Source organism: Lithobates pipiens, unplaced genomic scaffold (assembly GCF_037356315.1).
Source record: "Lithobates pipiens isolate NorthernLeopardFrog02 unplaced genomic scaffold, aLitPip1_a1.2 Scaffold_19, whole genome shotgun sequence".
In the NCBI taxonomy this organism is placed as follows: Eukaryota; Metazoa; Chordata; class Amphibia; order Anura; family Ranidae; genus Lithobates; species Lithobates pipiens.
The window spans coordinates 464,629,473-464,650,359 of NW_027507764.1; the positions used below are offsets into that span (position 1 = coordinate 464,629,473).

The 20,887-nt window shown below is 44.2% G+C and overlaps 1 protein-coding gene across 1 annotated transcript in view; it reads right to left on the bottom strand.

Moving 5' to 3' along the window:
• Positions 1–306: 306 nt before the first annotated feature.
• Positions 307–20,887, bottom strand: part of COPS5 (COP9 signalosome subunit 5) — a 47,287-nt gene continuing 26,706 nt past the window's right edge. Inside the window, exons 7-8 of the mRNA XM_077492830.1 lie at positions 3,821–3,969; positions 307–623 (exon numbers count right to left, since the gene is read on the bottom strand). Coding sequence (XP_077348956.1) covers positions 539–623; positions 3,821–3,969 — 234 coding nt within the window. The 3' untranslated portion in view covers positions 307–538. The remainder of the gene's footprint in view (positions 624–3,820; positions 3,970–20,887) is intronic.

A 20,887-nucleotide genomic window follows, 5' to 3' on the forward strand; every position in this document is an offset into this window, starting at 1 on the left:
GCTGAAGGGTGCTTTAAAGGACTTCAAAAATTTCCTTGACGCTGGCCAAAATTTTTTTTGCACAAGCTGGCTATACAGAGCCCTTTTACAAACCACAAGGCCTTATAATACGTACAAGGCCTTATAATCTTTATAAGTATGTTGTATGGATGGGGATCTTCAAAGTTTTACAAACGTCATAACTGTTCAGACTATTAGGCATAAGCTAGAAATAAGTAAAATTAAATTGTAAATTAATATATAAATTTTACATTTCGACCAGATGGGTTTTTACCATTTAAAAAAACTAATACACACAGAACCATCTAACATTTTAAAAAGTGTCTTTATTCACCCAGAAAGCAACAAAGGTTACAATGTTGTTATTGCTGAAAAGTTGCAATAAAAAAAAAAAAAAATCCTATGCTTTCCATTTTCTGATCAAGGGAAATAAGTGCTACCTGGTGACAACATTGTACAGCTTCTGCATAAAAGAAGCAACTTATAAAAACACAACAAATAGCCAGAGAATAAAGGATTCTTACAAAGAGTTAAATGCCTATGAAGTGTTTATTTGATTAAAGAGTTTATCCTTAATCACTTGTGACATCAAGCCATGGATTGCTTCGATTGTTGTTTTACAGCTGAAAAGCAAAAAATAAAAATCATTAGATTTAATAAAGATGAGTGATAAAATGATAGACAAAGCCCAAAACTCCCAAATAGGGCACTCCCCTCATCTTCCTTTACATCAGGATTCACCGTTTATGTCATAATGTAGAGTATAAGATTTTCTGTCATTTGAGCCCAGTCTTGCCACAAAGAGTTAAAGCGGAGTTCCACCCAAGAATAGAACTTCAGCATTAAGCACGCCTCGCCCCCTTACAGGCCACATTTAGCATGTCATTTTTTGGGGGGGCTGGGAGGAGGGCGGCCCCTCCCTCTAGGCGATCTCCTGGGACATGCGACAAGTCCCAGGGGATCACCTGTCCACTCCGGGAGTGCAGTGCGCACGTGCCATATGTGCCCGGCCTTGAAGTCAAAAGATGTCACAGCTTGGTGCCCAGAGTGGCAATGGTGGCACTAGCGGAGAGGAGAGACACCCCGTTTGGCCGCATCGCTGGACCGTGGAACAGGTAAGTGTGTTTATTAAAAGTCAGCAACTAGACTTTTTGTAGCTGCTGACTTTTAATAAACATGAAAAGCCTGGAACTCCCCTTTAATCTAGCTCTGAGCAATCCTCTTAATTGTTCAGTGAGATAAATCTTGACAAACAGAGAAAAACGTTGTCAAATTCTCCCGCCCCCCTGCTGTGAGTGACAGGTGAATTACATATCTCATGCACTAGCCCAAGAGACATGCATTCATTTTTAATTCCCTCCCACTCCTTTCTTCTGCTGCTCTGCCAGAATTGGATGTTCCACACTTCAGCATAATTGGGCATGCTGAAGTCATGTGGTTACTTTCCTGTCTTTTCACTGGAGGTTAGTGATCATAGCAGAAGTTCAGTGCAAGAAATACACAGGAGAAAATGCATTATGTAGAGGTGGGCGGGGAGTCTACTGACATGACTCCACCAGCCGAGCTCCAGACAACAGATCCACACACAGAATCTGCAGTTTTTCAGGTCTCATAGCAGACAGAGGGGAGACATTTGACAGGTAAAAGATACATGCAGGAGGCATGTATATCCTTATAGATAATCCCTATGGCAGTAGTTTACAAAGGATGACATTGGGTTTACATCCACTTTAAGGGGCCAATTGTCAGGTCCAAAAACTGTCACAGGAGGCTGGGAAGGACAGTGTTTTTTTTGTAAGAAGGCGACTCTCCAGCTTTGGCCCAAAGGCCACATACTTCCTGGTTCACCTTATCGGTCGGTCCCAATTCAGTGAACTTTTAGCTAAATTGATGGGCATTATATACAGTATACACAGAGTTTCATCAGGTAACGGCACTCTAAATTTGCCACCCTCTTTCTATAGAAAGTTAAAATGAGTTCAAAGAAGTTTGAAAAAATAATAATTTTCACAAGCAGCACTGTATGGATACAAGAATATTCACTGGTTTGCTGTTCAGCAATATACAGTGAATGCCTGTCCAGGTAAATTATACAGCATTCCCTAAAGCACTAGTGCTCAGTCTGACATGGACCTCACCACTAAGGGGTAAATGACTAAGCCCTGGTGCAGCTTTTTATCATTTAAAGTTTTTATTGAATACACCAGACTGGGCAGAACAAGACTAACAACAACATTTTGTTCAGTGAGAACAGGCAGATACATAAACCAAAAAACAAAAGCAGCAGAAAAAAAAAAAAAAAAAAAAAAAAAAAAATCGGTTGGTGTTGACATGGCGCCAATTCACCTAAATTAAACACAAGGTACAACAACATAAAACATTGCTATCGCCCCTAGTCAGGTGTACACAAACAGGTTTTCCAAACTGGTGCAGCTTTTAAATCTTGCTACTTCAATGCAATTTTAAAGCCACAGATCAAAGGTCCAAATGGCACCGATTTCATTACAGCTTGCTTTAACAGAAGTCTATGCAAGTTGCAATGAAAACAGGCAAAAACTAGTGCAGGAACCTTTTGAACAGGTACATTGCCAGGAATGGGGTAAGACTTCATGTGGTCATGTGAATTGGAACTGTGAAATCAAATGACAAATCTCACTGTGTGAACGAGGGATTAAGGCTGTATTCCAAGAATTCAGCCACTTTCTAAAATGTGCTGGCTTACTACGGGTTAAGTCGTAACAAGGTGCTTGCCACCTCATGGACTTATGACTAATTTACAACAGTTTTGCTGATTAAGGGCTATGATTAAGCACTACTGCGAAACATCAGCTTATTTTGTCCGCTGTGCTTGTTGGGTTTTTGATGTGACTTTTTAATAAAGAAAGGCCTTTTTTCTGAAGAGTGCGGCAGTCCAGAGTCTACTTTCGTCTGTTGCCATCGGCAAATGCCAGCACCTGTGGCCTCCAGGCTGAGAGAACAGTTGACTATCTGCATGTGTGCTCCTGGAGTGGTGAGACTTTTCTCTAACCAACAGTTTTGCTGAGCACCAGGAGTACAGCTAATCGCTATATGCCAATGCTCTGACAGGAGAGATGTTAATTTCTCACACAGCAGCCACTCTGCGCATCCGTCTCCTCCCCTCTGCTGTCCATTCAAAGAAGGCTTTGCATTTTGTGAATAGGATCACATAATACAAAGCACCCCGTGATTAGGTGACTCTGGAGAAGAGACATGAGGGTCCAGCGTTGGCGTGCCAGAATTATAGCAAAAGTTATACTCCTGGCTCACAGTAAAGTGTCAGTTGTATAGGCATAAGGCGACAATGAAGTATGCATTTATATTGTTGTGTTGTAACTTTTTAATGTTGAACAATGTACTTCTTGTGTGTTTCTACACTTAAAGTGGTTGTAAAGGCAGTTTATTTTTATCTTAATGCATTCTATGCATCAAGATAAAAAAATAAAAAATAAAAAAAAAAAGGGGAAGAGGGTGCACCACACTGCCCCCTACCACCAGAGCTGCTGTTAGAAATCATGGGGCCCAGTACAGCCTGCCTGGACCCCTAAAATCCTTAGTGGACACAAACAATAACTTGCACAATTCCTGCTAAATCTGAAAGATAAAACTGAGTTTAAAAATAAAGCTCTCTGTGTGAGGTCTTGGGGCTCATTCACATGCGTGCTGTGGGCCTCTAAATACCACATTTATAAGGATTGAAAAAAATTATTAGGTGGTACTTTTAAAATGGCGCTCACATATTCACTATAACTTAATATCTGAAAACAGGTGATGTTGCTTAAACCATTCAATAACTGAATACCTGTCTCTTGTAGCTTTGGCCAGTTTGTCTTCAGATTTCCTATCGTGAGTTTCTAATCCCAGCATAAAGCTGCCACGTCCAAGCTGGGCTTCTGATTGCTCTAATTTCTCAGACAAGTCAAATACCTGTCCCGTTGTGTAATCAGCATTCTGGGGAAAAAAAAAAAAGGAGCATAAGAATAAGCAGTCAACAAAAAAAAAAAAAAAAAAAAAAAACTTTTGGTTAAATACCCTAATGTAACCCTTTAAATCCTGTATAATAATATTATATAAACCTAATGAAAGGCCACCTTGCTTAATTTGAATTCCTAGCACAGAACAATGAGTTGATCGACATTTTAAGAAGTATTTACTGATAATTTTCCAAATTTTTTTGCATTAAAAAAGGACCACTATAGCAAAATAAATAAACCACAACCCCTTCCCAATAAAAACATGCTTTAATATTTCCGCATTTACAGTCATGGCCAAAAATATTAACAACCCTGCATTTCTAGCAGATAATGCACCACTTCACCCACAAAATTGTTGCAATTACAAATGTTTAAGCATTCTCATGTTTATTTCTATTGTTTATACTGGTATGACCAAATTTAATTGGCACCTTTTGTCTATTGGTGTGTGGGAGGACACCTCCGCTTGGACACCCTGACTGCAAACTTCCAAAGTAAGACTGTTTCCCACTGCTCTGAGCCATACAATCTGATCGAACCTTCTCAAAACTGTAAGAAATAATTGCATTCCATGTGTGTGATGCTCCTGCAATTTGTAATTAAACTGAAATCTATCAATTGACAGGTGCTGACAATATAGAAATCACACTGACAACCAGTTAAAATGGTGTAAAATTGACTCAACCTTTCTGGTGTTTCTGTGCCACAAGGGGCATGGAGGAGAAGGAAAAGCAAAGAATTCTCTGAGGATTTAAAAAAAAAAAAAAAAAAATGTAAAAAAAAATTAAAAAAATAAAAAAGTGTGGAAAAGCATGGACAGTCTCAAGGTTACAAGTCCATCTCCAGAGATCTCAATGTTTCTGTGACCACTGTGCACAACATTGTCAAGAGGTTTACAGTGCCATGGCACTGTAGCTAATCTACCTGGACAAGAGAGAAAAATTGATCAAAAAGATTGCAACAAAGGATTGTTTGAATTGATTAAAAGGGGACGCTATGGTAGGAGATCCAGGAGGACCCCACTGCCGACACAAACATAAAAAAAATCAGGATTAGAGTCTGCCAAAACTTACCCGGAGGAAGTCAAAATCTATTTAGAAGAATGTGCTATTTACAGACGAAACAAATTACAGCTTTATGGTAAAGCCCATCATTCTACTGTTTTCAGAAAAAGAAATGAGGTCTTTAAAGAAAACACAGCCCCTAGAGTTAAACATGGCAGAGGTTCACTGATGTTTTGGGGTTGTTTTACTGCTTCAGAATTAGATGTCTTGACGGTGTGCATGGCATTATAAAAGCTGAAGGCTACCAAAATAATTCAACACATAAAAAAAAAAAAAAAAAAATAAAAGCACCTAGAAACGGTTTAAAACAAAGTTCTGGAGAGTACTGAACTGGCCAGCAATGAGTCCAGAGCTAAATCCCATAGAGCACATGTGGAGAGATTGCAAAAACAGCAGTTGGGAAAAGGAACACTTTGAATCTGAGACATGGAGGAGTTGGCAACAAATAAATAAAAGAAGGAGGTGTAAGCCCCTGTACACACGGTCGGAGATTTCGACAACCCAAATCCGGATTTTGTCCGTCGGATCTTGTCCGAAACTGTTGCATACACACGGTCAGACTAAGTTGTCGAAAAATCCGATCATTCAGAATGTGATGACGTAATTTCGTTACGATGGGACTACGTTCAGGCTAGTAGCCAATAGCTTTGATGTAGGAATTTGATCTGAGCATGCGTGGCACTTGGTCCGATGAAAATGCTCTACACATGATCGGCCCAGTTGGTCGGGAAATATTTCCAACATGTTGGAAAATTGGGTCCGATGGTGATTCGGACGGAATCAGTCCGATGCATACCACACAGTCGGATTATCCGACGACACGGTCCGATAAGACGCATTCCGACGGATTCTCCGACCGTGTGTACGTGGCATAAGAAACGCATTGATGGTTATAGGAAGCAAATTAGATTTTTTCCACGGGATGTGCCAATAATCTTGTCCAATCAATTTTTGGAGTTTTGCATGGAATGGTTTCAGATTTGGCTTTTTGTTTCTCCCCTTTTTAGCGTCATACAAATACAAACAAAAGAGATAAACATGAGAAGGGCTAAACATTTGTAATTACAACAGAAATGCAGCGGTGCTACTATTTTCAGCCATGACTGTACATGCAGATCAATATGTCCAGCCAAGGGAAGGTTATAGGGGCTGAGACAACTATATGGTTTAAACGTTTTTTTTTTTTTAAGTATTTAAAACTGAAGAAGGGCATATTTATAAAGCAGTGAAGGTGACTTCAAACATTCAATGGTGGTGAATAACTTTAAAAATACTTGCACTGAAATATTCACCTTAAAGCGGGAGTCCGCCGGGAGTTCCGCCGTTTTTTTTATTTTTTTTATTTTTTTTTTAAAAGCCAGCAGCTACAAATACTGCAGCTGCTGACTTTTAAAATAATGACACTTACCCGCCCAGCGCGCCCGCGATGTCGGCACCCGAAGCCGATCTCTCGATCGTCTCTCGGGTGCTGCCGCCGCCATCTTGGGTATGGGAATCAGGAAGTGGAGCCTTTCGGCTTCAGTTCCCGGTTCCCTACTGCGCATGCGCGAGTCGCGCTGCACAATAAGGATGGTCCCCACTGTCTCTGGGATCCGTGTGTTTCCCAGCAGGCAGCGGGGGACTTTCGGAAAGGGGCGTAGATTCTGCAGAAAGGGGCGTTCCTTTCTGCAGAATCTACGCCGGAAGTGGGTGGGGGGGGGAGGATTCCAATGAGCGGAAGGTCCACTTTAGGGTGGACCTCCGCTTTAAGGCCAGGTTCACACTGGTATGAAAATCAAGTTTCCCTATAGGAGCCATCTTAACTGGTCCGATACAAGTCAGTCTGACTTTGAAAAAGGTTCCTGCACTACTTTGGTCCTGCTTCAGCCTATTGAATATCACTGAAATCAGATCAAAGCCGGATCCCCATCTTAACTGACCCGACTTTGGCATGCGACTTCTGCTCCAATGATCTTAAAGGGGAACACCACGCCAATTTTATTTTTTCTTTAAACCAGCGGGGGGTTCCCCCTTAAAATCCATACCAGACTGAAGGGCCTGGTATGCTCTTGGAGTGGAACCCCCATGTCCCACCAAGATCCATACCAGACCCTTATCCGAGCACACAGCCTGGCAGGTCAGGAAAGGGGGTGGGGACGAGCGAGCACCCGAACCTAAAAATCCATACCAGACTGAAGGGCCTGGTATGCTCTTGGAGGGGAACCCATACCTTTTTTTTACATTGTGTGTGGAGATTCATACCAGACACAGTGCCTGCTATTGTCAGGGATCAAAGTCAGATCCTTTTTCATTGAAGTCGGATGCATGTCAGACTTCAAGTCGCAGGGCAAAGTCGGATCCAAAGTGGTACGACTGTCGTGTCATACCAGTGGGAACCCAGCCTCAGCAAATAGCTAATTTACTGCTTTTTAAAAAGGAAAAGAAAAGTAGTGTCAAGGGGCTCTTAAACTGACCGAAAGCAGAACCTTATCCTTTTATCCCCCCTCCCCATGATGTATATAAAAAACATACAACGCTCATTGCCTTAGTACAGTGAGGTGCCATTCAGATTGAACAGCACCACAATGCGCTAATGTGTGAATACTACAGTACTGTGCATTGCAGCAACATACTCGTTACTACAACCCATAGGTGTGAAGCCAGCCTAGTGCTTTTTTTGCACTACAGTCCATTCAACATGGTTTTTTATGGAACATGTTCTTTAGAGAAAATAAGCAAAATGCACAAAAAAAAAAAAAATGCATAGGTGTGAATCAAGCCTTAGACCAGGGGTTGACAAAATTTGCTTGGAATCTAGGAGCCAGCTTAAAAAGTTAGGCACCAGGTCCGTGACGGCGATCCGGACCTGTCCCTGGCCTGACATGGAGACGAGTGAGGGGAAGATAGCAGCGCCGTCGCCGCCCCCCCCCCCAAGTCATTGCCCATAGCTCTTAGAGGGACATTTTATTTAATTTATTTTTTTCAAATGACAATTTTTTTTTTCAATTGCATTTTAGTGTAAATATGAGATCCGAGGTCTCTCTGACCCCAGATCTCATATTTAAGAGGACCTGTCATGCTTTTTCTATTACAAGGGATTTTTACATTCCTTGTAATAAGAATAAAAGTGACAACATTTTTTTTAAAAGATCAGTGGAAAAAAACAAAAAGTTAAAATAAGCAGAAAAAATAATTTTTAAACGCGCCCTGTCCTGCCCGCATATAAAATCGGTGTTCGAACCACACATAGGAGGTAGCGCCGTGATCGGTAGAGCGAGAGCAATAATTCTAGCCCCAGACCTCCTCTGTAACTCAAAACGTGCAACCTGTAGAATTTTTTTAAACGTCGCCAATGGAGATTTTAAAGGGTAAAAGTTTGTCGCCATTGCGGGTGCAATTTTGAAGCATGACATGTTGGGTATCAATTTACTCGGCGTAACATTATCTTTCACAATATAAAAAATAATTGGGCTAACTTTACTGTTGTCTTATTTTTTTATTAACTAAATTATTTTCCCAACAAAAGTGCGCTTGTAAGTCCGCTGCACAAATACGGTGTGACAGACAGTATTGCAACAACCACCATTTTATTCTCTAGGGTGTTAGAATAAAAAATATATATAATGTTTAGGGGGTTCTAAATAAAGGGAAGAAGAGGCAGGTAATATAAAACAGGCAGAGGAAACTTCATTAGCATTGCTGGTTTGTCATACCAACGGCGACCACAAGAGGGCGCCAAATTCCATAAGGAATCATAGGACCGCAGAAGGCCTCAAAGCCGCGGCCTAAATTTTCGGCCGCCGGCGGAACGGCCTGACGCGATCACACTGGGGGGGTCCACAGAGACAGGATAACCCCAGCTGTGCTGCCCCAGGCGCGAGGTCGCTATTTCTAGTCGCCAATGCGACCTGGCGCCCGGGTTTTGTCGAGCCCTGCCTTAGACTACGCTGTGTGATTTCACTGCAGAAGAGATAGTATCGCCACCCTTTTGAAAGCACAAAATTAAATAGACTTATTGGTAGCATCAACCTGTAATAAAGTTTTGTTAGAGGACACTTTCATTTTGCCCACAATTGCACCTTCAATGAACCTCTCAAAGAAATGTATAGTCTGTCACTGATAATATTCTACTAAAATATTAGTTCCTGGGTATTAAATCAGTCTTCCGATAGTGAAATGCATAGGGTGGAGTCACGCGATATGTCATCATGCGCTGGCATGGATCACGGCCATCCTGTTTGTTTGAAACATTTGATATGCTGGCTTTTATATTTGTGAATTTAAGTGCAATACTTTGAATAATCTACTCTTTGCGGTTTTACTACCCTAAAAGATGGCCTTTTTTTTTTCCATGTATGTTGCATTAGAAGAGATCTGGCTTAATGGACACTGGATTGGGAAGGAGTGCTGCATATACAGTGAACCAATTGACGATTTATATGTACCCCCATCAAATCATTCTCTGCAGCTATTACCTTTTGTACTGCCACCCCCTCCCTTTAGAATGTAAGCTCTACGAGCAGGGCCCTCCTGTACCTTTTGTATTGTACTGTAATTGTGTTGTTCCCCCTATACATTGTAAAGCGATGCGTAAACTGTTGCCGCTATATAAATCATGAATAATAATAATAATAATGTGGATGTTTAAAACTGTACTAATCGACCATTCCTTAACCACTTGCCGACCGCCTAACGCCGATCTACGTCATCAGAATGGCACGGGCAGGCATAAGCACGTAGATGTACGTGTTTTGCCTCCCGCGGGTCGGGGGCCCGATCGGGCCCCCGCCCGGTGCCTGCGGCGGTCGGTTTTCGTTCGGGAGCGATCCCGGACGAGGGGACGGCCATTCATTCATGGCCACCCCCTCGCGATCGCTCCCGACGAATGGAAATCCCCGGTGACATCACTTCCTCTCCTGTAATGTAAACACAGGAGAGGAAGTGATGTATTCTCTCCTCCGTGTCGGTATTTTTCGTTCCGACACGGAGGAGAGCGGATCAGTGAGTTGCACCAACACATCCCACACACAGTAGAACATGCCAGGCACACTCACACCCCCCCTTTACCCCCCGATCACCCCCCCAATTACCCCTGCCCCCCAGTCACAGTGACACCAATGTCATTTTTTTTTTTTTTTTTTTTTTTTTTGCATTGGTGTCATTTGTGACTGTAATAACTGTTAGGGCAGTTAGGGTTAGCCCCCTTTAGTTCTAATGTACCCCCCTAACCCCCCCAATAAAGGTTTAACCCCATGATCACCCCCCGTCGCCAGTGTCACTAAGGCTGGGTTCACATTGCAGCGGTTTATGAGAACGAATGTGATTCGCACCGCACTGCAGTGCAAATCACATCCGATCTCTGTGCGATTCGAGTTCAGCCATTCGCCGCACCCGCCGCACCCGCCACACCCGCCGCACCCGCCGCAAATTCGCACGGGACCCTTTTTTTGGCCCGCAGCAGAATCGGATCGCATGGGTGTTCACACCATGCGATCCGAGTTTGCAGATCGCACTGCGATATGCGAACTGATCTGGGGGTGTCAGTAACATTTCACTGACACTCCCAGCAGTTCGCATAGGGCAGTGTGAACTGCCGCCGGGAGGCATGCGATGCGGGAACCCGCCGCGGATTCGCGGCGTTTCCGCATCGCTCCAGTGTGAACCCAGCCTAATAAGCGATCATTTTTCTGATCGCCGTATTAGTGTCACAGGTGACGCTAGTTAGGCAGGTAGGTATTTAGGTTCGCCGCAGCTTTTTATAGCGCTAGGGACCCCCATATACTACCGCATAAAGCCCCCTGATTGCCCCCTAGTTAACCCTTTCACCAGTGATCACCATATAACTGTTACAGGTGACGCTGGTTGGTTAGTTATTTTTTTATAGTTTCAGGGCACCCGCCATTTATTACCTAATAAAGGTTTAACCCCCTGATCACCCGGCAGGTGTCATTTGTGACTAATAACTGTTAGGGCAGTTAGGGTTAGCCCCCTTTAGTTCTAAGGTACCCCCCTAACCCCCCCAATAAAGGTTTAACCCCGTGATCACCCCCCGTCGCCAGTGTCACTAAGGCTGGGTTCACATTGCAGCGGTTTATGAGAACGGATGTGATTCGCACCGCACTGCAGTGCAAATCACATCCGATCTCTGTGCGATTCGAGTTCAGCTATACAGATAGTATGGCTGAATTCGTGTCGCACCCGCCGCACCCGCCGCAAACTCGCACGGGACCCTTTTTTTGGTCCGCAGCAGAATCGGATCGCATGGGTGTTCACACCATGCGATCCAAGTTTGCAGATCGCACTGCGATATGCGAACTGATCTGGGGGTGTCATTAACATTTCACTGACACTCCCAGCAGTTCGCATAGGGCAGTGTGAACTGCCGCCGGGAGGCATGCGATGCGGGAACCCGCCGCGCATTCGTGGCGTTCCCGCATCGCTCCAGTGTGAACCCAGCCTAATAAGCGATCGTTTTTCTGATCGCTGTATTAGTGTCACAGGTGACGCTAGTTAGGCAGGTAGGTATTTAGGTTCGCCGCAGCTTTTTATAGCGCCAGGGACCCCCATATACTACCGCATAAAGCCCCCTGATTGCCCCCTAGTTAACCCTTTCACCAGTGATCACCATATAACTGTTACAGGTGACGCTGGTTGGTTAGTTATTTTTTTATAGTTTCAGGGCACCCGCCATTTATTACCTAGTCTCACTAGTGTACCCCTAAATTTAGGGGTGTCTACTTTCTAAAATGGGGTCATTTGGGGGGGGGGGTTTGTGCCATCTTGGCATTTTATGGCCTTCAAAACTGTAACGCCCTTAGAAAGCCTGAAGGCGGTGCTTGGTTTTTGGGGCCCCGTACGCGGCTAGGCTCCCAAAAAGTCCCACATATGTGGTATCCCCGTACTCAGGAGAAGCAGCAGAATTTATTTTGGGGTGTCATTTCACATATGCCCATGGCATGCGTGAGCAATATATCATTTAGTGACAACTTTGTGAAAAAAAAAAAAAGTTTGTAATTTTCCCGCAACTTGTGGCAAAATATAAAATATTCCATGGACTCAACATGCCTCTCAGCAAATAGCTTGGGGTGTCTACTTTCTAAAATGGGGTCATTTGTGGGGGTTTTGTGCCATCTTGGCATTTTATGGCCTTCAAAACTGTAATAGGTAGTGAGAAGTGAACTCAAAAAATTACGCCCTTAGAAAGCCTGAAGGCGGTGCTTGGTTTTCGGGGCCCCGTACGCGGCTAGGCTCCCAAAAAGTCCCACATATGTGGTATCCCCGTACTCAGGAGAAGCAGCAGAATTTATTTTGGGGTGTCATTTCACATATGCCCATGGCATGCATGAGCAATATATCATTTAGTGACAACTTTGTGAAAAAAAAAAAAAAAAAAAAAAAGTTTGTAATTTTCCCGCAACTTGTGGCAAAATATAAAATATTCCATGGACTCAACATGCCTCTCAGCAAATAGCTTGGGGTGTCTACTTTCTAAAATGGGGTCATTTGTGGGGGTTTTGTGCCATCTTGGCATTTTATGGCCTTCAAAACTGTAATAGGTAGTGAGGCGTGAAATCAAAAATTTACGCCCTTAGAAAGCCTGAAGGCGGTGCTTGGTTTTCGGGGCCCTGTACGCGGCTAGGCTCCCAAAAAGTCCCACATATGTGGTATCCCCGTACTCAGGAGAAGCAGCAGAATTTATTTTGGGGTGTCATTTCACATACGCCCATAGCATGTGTGAGCAATATATCATTTAGTGACAACTTTGTGTAAAAAAAAAAAAAAAATTTTTTTTTTGTCATTATTCAATCGCTTGAGGCAAAAAAATAAAATATTCAATGGGCTCAACATGCCTCTTATCAATTTCCTTAGGGGGTCTACTTTCCAAAATGGGGTCATTTGGGGGGGTTTTGTACTGCCCTGTCATTTTAGCACCTCAAGAAATGAGATAGGCAGTCGTAAACTAAAAGCTGCGTAAATTCCAGAAAACGTACCTTAGTTTGTAGATGTGACAACTTTTGCGCAAACCAATAAATATACAATTATTGACTTTTTTTTTACCAAAGACATGTGGCTGAATACATTTTGTCCTAAATGTATGACTAAAATTGAGTTTATTGGATTTTTCTAATAACAAAAAGTAGAAAATATCATTTTTTTTCAAAATTTGCGGTCTTTTTACGTTTATATCGCAAAAAATAAAAATCGCAGAGGCAATCAAATACCATCAAAAGAAAGCTCTATTTGTGGGAAGAAAAGGACGCAAATTTTGTTTGGGTACAACATTGCATGACCGCGCAATTACCAGTTAAAGCAGCGCAGTGCCAAAGTGTAAAAAGACCTCTGGTCATTTACCAGCAAAATGGTCCGGTCTGAAAGTGGTTAAGGTGGTCACATTTTTATAGTAAGAGGCAGTAAGATTGGGGTGATGGTGGAGGACTTTCCCAATTCATGTACCTATGGATTGATGAGCATTTGCATTCACTTATTTTATAGTTTTGTTCCTATGTGTCTGCACTTTTCCACACCTTTTTGGTGGGATTGTAATTGTATGCTAATCAACATTTGTAATCTGTAAATGGATAGCGCTGAACATAGATAGCTATCATTTTAGATCTACCCATACATGTTTTAAAATGTACTGGCAATTTATTCATTATATGTGCACAACAAGGATGGGAGTCACGGGTTATACATGTTTGGTAGCCGCAGCATGTTTACACAGACATTAATGCACATTAGGAGTGTTAGAAAGCATAGCTAAACACACACTATTTAACAAGTATCACTCTGAGCAAGATATGTGAGCCAATCACTCTGCAAGCCTACAACTATTTGCAGTGACCACAACAGCCTTGATAAACAAGTTCTAATACTGCTGCCCCTCCTGGAGGTTTTAGCAGGCCATTTGCCTTTCGTAAATCTCTAATTTTGTTTGGTTTGCCTGCACATAACAAGACTGTGCAATGTAGAACAGTAAGAGGGGTATGCAGGAGAACAGAAAGGGATTAGCAGTGTTTACCAGCCCTTACGGCTGGGACACGGAGCTACTGGCCCATAAACACACATACAATTCATAGAATGTTTAATCTATAGGGAAGCTGGAACTTTTTTTTTTTTTTTTTTTTTTTTTAAACACACTTTACAGAACACAATACCTGTCACTAAAACTGATTAGTGACTAGTCTAGGCACATACAGGAAGACATTATTTTGCACCTAATAACTTGCTGTGTATTCTCAATAGTCCAAAAAAAATAAAAAATGTATCTACCAAAACTGACCAATATAACTTGAAGGCACAGGAGCAAGCTTTTGTGCTGTAGTGCCGGTTCACACAGGGGTGACAACTTGCAGCGCGACTCACAGACGCGACCTGCACACGACTTCAGCAGCGACTTGCAAAACGACTTCTGTATAGAAGTCAATGAAAGTCACTTGAAGTCGCCCCAAAAATAGTACAGGAACCTTTTTCTAAGTTGGAGCGACTTCAGTCGCTCCCATTAGAATGGAGCCTGACAAGTCGCTCCTGTGTGAACCGGCACTTACTGCTCCCCTTAACTCAGTGTTGGACAGATTAAAATGGTGCACCTGTGCATAGTAACCAATCAGCTTCTAGATTTTATCGTCAAAGTTTAATTGAACAAAACTAAAGTTAGAAGCGGATTGGGTTTAATACGTACAGTTGCACCAGATTGCGTGCTCCAGTTTTAGTAACTCTTCCCCCCCCCCCCCCCCCCACGCCTAGAAGAGATCTGACAAAATACCAAAAGCTGGCCAAAAAAGGCACACATCTAATCAAATACAACCACAAATGTTTTTTCAGTGAAGAATTGTTGGAAAACAAACAAACAATCAGATCTACGATCCATTGTTTTTTTATGTACATGGCCAGCATTACATCAAAAACTTTATACATTTCAGGTGGCTTTTGCTGAAACAGACAGACATTGTCACAACATTTATTAAGGATGCTAAGTGAATTGTCTTATATAAATATATTTCCACCAAAAATGCAACATACATACATACACTTTTTTTTCCTTCCTGTTTTTTGGGGATTTTTATCAAGTTTATGTTAATAAATGGCTTGGGCTAAAAAGCGATCTAAAAAGATAAATTAATGCATCTTAAATAGAAAGCCAAGATTGTTCAGCAAGAAATAAAGCTTAGTTATGTAGCATGAGGATGTATATTCTGCAATATTAACATTTTTGGTAAACTTATTCAGTCAATTCAAGCGCTGCAAGCTGAGAACATGCACTGCATTGATGCATTCACACAAATTTCAATTTCACAGTAACCATGGGATAAAACACAGTTCAGGAATATTCCTTTATCCCATAGTTTTGCAAATCTATGTACACAACAAACTGTATGATTGAATTGATTCCAATTTTGCCGTTTTACTAACCCGGCAGTTTATTATTCTAAATAGAAACTTTAAGATTTGCAAAGAAAATGAAGGTTTCTTAACTATCAGCAACAATAAGTCTTTACATTAAAATAGCATCTGTCATTTCAGATCCATCATGGCATTGCCTGTTAGCGGGCATCCACGTCCCTCACCTTGTTGGGTCACTGCCGCATCAACTATTGTCCTATTAAAGTGAATGGGACTGTCAGTGAGTCAAAAGCGAGCCAGAGGAGGAGCCATTGCGGGACAGAGATAACAGTTGCTCTTTAACCACTTGCCGCCCGCCCTATAGGCAATTGACGGCGGCAAAGTGGTTGCATAATCCTGACTGGACATCATATGACGTGATCAGGATTATGAGCCGCTGCGCGCCCCCGGGGGCGCGCATCACGGCGATCGTTGTTGCGGGGTGTCAGTCTGACACCCGGCAACTACGATCTCAGTAAAGAGTCTCCGACGGAGACTCTTTACCACGCGATCAGCCGTGTCCAATCACGGCTGATCACAGTGTAAATGGGAAGAGCCGGTGATCGGCTTTCCCTCACTCGCGTCTGTCAGACGCGAGTAGAGGAGAGCCGATCGGCTGCTCCTCTGACAGGGGGGGTCTGTGCTGATCGATTATCAGCACAGCCCCCCCGAGGATGCCCACACTGGACCACCAGGGACGCCACCAGACCACCAGGGAAAAGGTAATCCTCCCTAGACCACCAGGGATGCCAGTCAGCACAATGGGTGCCAATCAGTGCCCATAATGGATGCCAATCAGTGCCCACAATGGGCATCACTGATTGGCATCCATTACTATAGTATAACACCAATGCCGCCTATGTGTGCTCACCTGTGCCGCCTATGTGTGCCCACCTGTGCCGCCTATGTGTGCCTATCCATGCCTATCTGTGCCGCCCATCTGTGCCACCCATCCGTACCAGCTATCAGTGCCAATTTGTGCCACCTATCAGTGTCCGTCCGTGCCGCCCATCAGTGCCACATTGGTGCCCATCAGTGCCGCCTTATCAGTGCCCATCAGTGTAGCCCCATCAGTGAAGGAGAAAACTTACTTATTTACAAAGTTTTGAAACTGAAACCAAAAAAAAAAAATGTTTTTTTTCAAAATTTTCGGTATTTTTGTATTTGTAGTGCAAAAAAAAAAAAAAAAAAAAACGTAGAGGTGATCAAATACCACCAAAAGAAAGCTCTATTTGTGGTAAAAAAATGATAAAAATTTTATTTGGGTACAGTGTAGCATGACCGCGCAATTGTCATTCAAAGTGCGACAGCGCTGAAAGCTCAAAATTGGTCTGGGCAGGAAGGTGTTTAAGTGCCCTGTATTGAAGTGGTTAAAAATAATGATATAAAATAGGAGTGGATTTAAATCAAGTCTTTGCTAGTGATTTAAATCAAATCCACCCTGCAGCTACCCAAGATATGCATATCAGGAATCCCTAGGGGGATGGACTGCCTGAATCTAGAAGAGGGTAGATACTGAAGTTCCCATTTGAGGTTTAAAGCTCAAGTTCACTTTTATCGAACGGTGATCAGTGGATCATGGGTGCAATGCCAGGTTCCTACAGAATCCAATCTCCAGCAGACCCATGGGAGGCATTTTTACATAAACCTATCGCAGACGCTACCCGTCACGAATGTACTCCAATCACTCAGATATTTATGGCAACAACGTTTCTTAGCTTTGAAGAGGTTAAGAACTGGGCTCACGGTACGCTCATCAACGAAAGATTGACAGCGATCCCTAAGGACAAGTATGACCAATCCCAAAAATGGACTTGGCAGCTCTGGATAGACCACTTCCCATCCTCTCAAATTACCTCCCAATTTTTAGAACTGTAAAAGGTTCCATGCGGTACAGCTTAGAAACCCTTCTCACTGTTTTCTTTGCTGCCTGCCCTTACGTGCTTCCCTCCCTTATTGAGCTCCTGTAGGCTCTGGATGAACAGAGTAGGTCGTGGCCGCCTAAATTCATTTTTCCTTTTTTTTTTTTTTTTAGCTATGCCTTCCATTTGTGCCACAGAATCATAAAGATATTGGTGGTTTAGGCTGCATGATATTGCCTGGATGTTTTTTTTGTTTTTTTGGCGTGCACATGACCATTCTGTCTTAGACGAAAAAAATCGAAGGTGGGGGTTGCGCTATGGAGACTGTATACAAATTAAAAGGGAAAGCTGCCTCTACCAGATAGTACCAGCCCGAAAGGGATAGATTAAGATAATGAAAAAAAGATATAGGTAGGCGTGGCACTGTACCTCAGATGTTGGAAAAATAAGAGAATCTGTGTACGGGCGTGGCCACAGGACGTACACAGATTCTCTCTTAAGGGTCCGTTCACACAGGGGCAACTTGGGATCCGACTTCAAGTCGCCCCAAGTCGCCTCAGGTCGGACAACATTTAAAAACCAATGTAAGTGAATGAGAGCTGTCTTAATGCACACTACTGAAGTCGCTCCGACTTCAAAAGAAGTTCCTGTACTACTTGAATCCGACTTGTAGGCGACCGGTACCCATTGATTTCAATGGAGGTCGCCTCCAAGTCGGATTTCTGTCTATACGGAGGCGACTTTGACAGAATTATTAGCTCTGAAGGGGGAACTCCACGCCAAATTTCTGAAAAAAATTTGGCGTGGGTTCCCCCTCCGAGAGCATACCAGGCCCTTAGGTCTGGTATGGATTCCAAGGGGAACCCCCTACGCCGAAAAAACGGCGTGGGGGTCCCCCCAGATCCACACCAGACCCTTATCCGAGCACGCTACCCGGCCGGCCAGGAAAGGGGGTGGGGACGAGCGGGCGCCCCCCCCCTCCTGAGCCGTACCAGGCCGCGTGCCCTCAACATGGGGGGGGTGCCTTGGGGGAGGGGGGGGGGGGGCGTGTCGCCCCCCCCACCCCAAAGCACCTTGTCCCCATGTCGATGAGGACAAGGGCCTCTTCCCGACAACCCTGGCCGTTGGTTGTCGGGGTCTGCGGGCGGGGGGCTTATCGGAATCCGGGAGCCCCCTTTAATAAGGGGGCCCCCGGATACCGGCCCCCCACCCTATGTGAATGAGTATGGGGTACAATGTACCCCTACCCATTCACCTGTGAAAAAGAGTACAAAAAAAAACAACACAGGGAAAAAATATTTTATTGCACAGCTCCGGGGGGTCTTCTCGCCGGACTCCTCCGCTATCTTCTTGTAGCTCTTTTGCTAGCGGAGGAGTCCGGCTTTCTTCCTCGCCGCCGGCCTCTTCTCCCGACTTCGGGGGTCTTGTCCCCCTCTTCGGTTCTTCTGCCGGGCCACCGCGCCTTCTTATAGCTCTTTTACAGGCGGTGGCCCGGTCTTCTGTCGCCACCGTCGCCTTCCGTTCTTCTCCTTCTCCTTGAGATGTTGACTCGACGAGCTCTCCGGCCGCAATGCCAGGGACGCGCTGCGCTGCCACTTATATAGGGACAATGGGGCGGTGTCACATGGGTTGATGTCACATGGGTTGGTGTCACATGGTGACCCCGCCCCCTTACCATGTGACATCAACCCATGTGACATCAACCCATGTGACACCGCCCCATTGTCCCTATATAAGTGGCAGCGCAGCGCGTCCCTGGCATTGCGGCCGGAGAGCTCGTCGAGTCAACATCTTCAGGAGAAGGAGAAGAACGGAAGGCGGCGACAGAAGACCGCCTGTAAAAGAGCTATAAGAAGGCGCGGTGGCCCGGCAGAAGAACCGAAGAGGGGGACAAGACCCCCGAAGTCGGGAGAAGAGGCCGGCGGCGAGGAAGAAAGCCGGACTCCTCCGCTAGCAAAAGAGCTACAAGAAGCTAGCGGAGGAGTCCGGCGAGAAGACCCCCGAAGACGGAAGACCCCCGGAGCTGTGCAATAAAATATTTTTTCCCTGTGTTGTGTTTTTTTTGTACTTTTTTTCACAGGTGAATGGGTAGGGGTACATTGTACCCCATACTCATTCACATAGGGTGGGGGGCCGGTATCCGGGTGCCCCCTTATTAAAGGGGGCTCCCGGATTCCGATAAGCCCCCCGCCCGCAGACCCCGACAACCAACGGCCAGGGTTGTCGGGAAGAGGCCCTTGTCCTCATCGACATGGGGACAAGGTGCTTTGGGGTGGGGGGGCCGCACGCCCCCCCTCCCCCAAGGCACCCCCCCATGTTGAGGGCACGCGGCCTGGTACGGCTCAGGAGTGGGGGGCCGCCCGCTCGTCCCCACCCCCTTTCCTGGCCGGCCGGGTAGCGTGCTCGGATAAGGGTCTGGTGTGGATCTGGGGGGACCCCCACGCCGTTTTTTCGGCGTAGGGGGTTCCCCTTGGAATCCATACCAGACCTAAGGGCCTGGTATGCTCTCGGAGGGGGAACCCACGCCAAATTTTTTTCAGAAATTTGGAGTGGAGTTCCCCCTTGAGCTCATTCTCTGCTTGGCCACGGCAAAAGTCGCCTGGCCTAGGGCGACTTGTAAGTCGTCCCAAGTCAGGTTGAAGTCATCACAAGTCGTGTTGAAGTCGCCCCAAGTCGCGCTGTGATCTTAACTCAAGTCGTGTCCAAGTTGCCTCACTCAAGTCGCCTACAAGTCGTGTTGCCCCTGTGTGAACGGACCCTAAGGCTGCAGCACACGGCGGCATACGTTCATTGCGATTTGTAAACACATTGGAATTCGTGAGTAGATTTTTTTTTTTTTAACACAATAAAATTGAATAGTTTGAACGTATTACACCATGGATATTTCTTTCTCTGAGAAACACATTTATGCTGAGGAAAACAAAGTACCCTGCAAGACATCTTAAAGCGACACAGGGGCTTACACTGTGAAGGCGCTTTTACCCCTGCAGGGGCAGGGGGTCTGGTGAGTGCAAAACCATTACTTGCATGGATAAAAACGCACCAGGTTTACATTTCCAGACACTAAGAAAATTGCACAAGTCACTTTTATCTCGCTTTGGACTTTTATGTTTTTTTCACTAGTCACTATTGTTTTTAGATTCATAATAGCTTTATTTATTCACTTGCTGCTATTGGAAGCTTTTTGATGTGGATTTTTTTTGTGTGGAGATTAAACACATCTAAATATTCACTGAACACTTAATATCGCAAGGGGGACCCAATACCATACAGATGGTCAAACACATAATAGGGTTTACCTTTCATTATTCTAATAGTGAGTTTTTCACTTTTTACTTTATTATTTATATTTTGAATTCACTTCACCTATAAATTCATTGTATTCTTACATTCTAGCAATCAACAGGCTATATTATATTTATGGTTCAGGCACCGCACAGATCCTAATATGGTTAACCTCATTCTTTGGCAAATCCCACAAGTAAATACTCGCATTTCTTTATTTTTTCAACATATGGGAGGTACAGCGCCACTCCTACCTATATCTTTTTTTCATTCTGTCTTAGACGCTCAACCTATTCTTACAAATTGATGTTCTACAAGTCCTGTC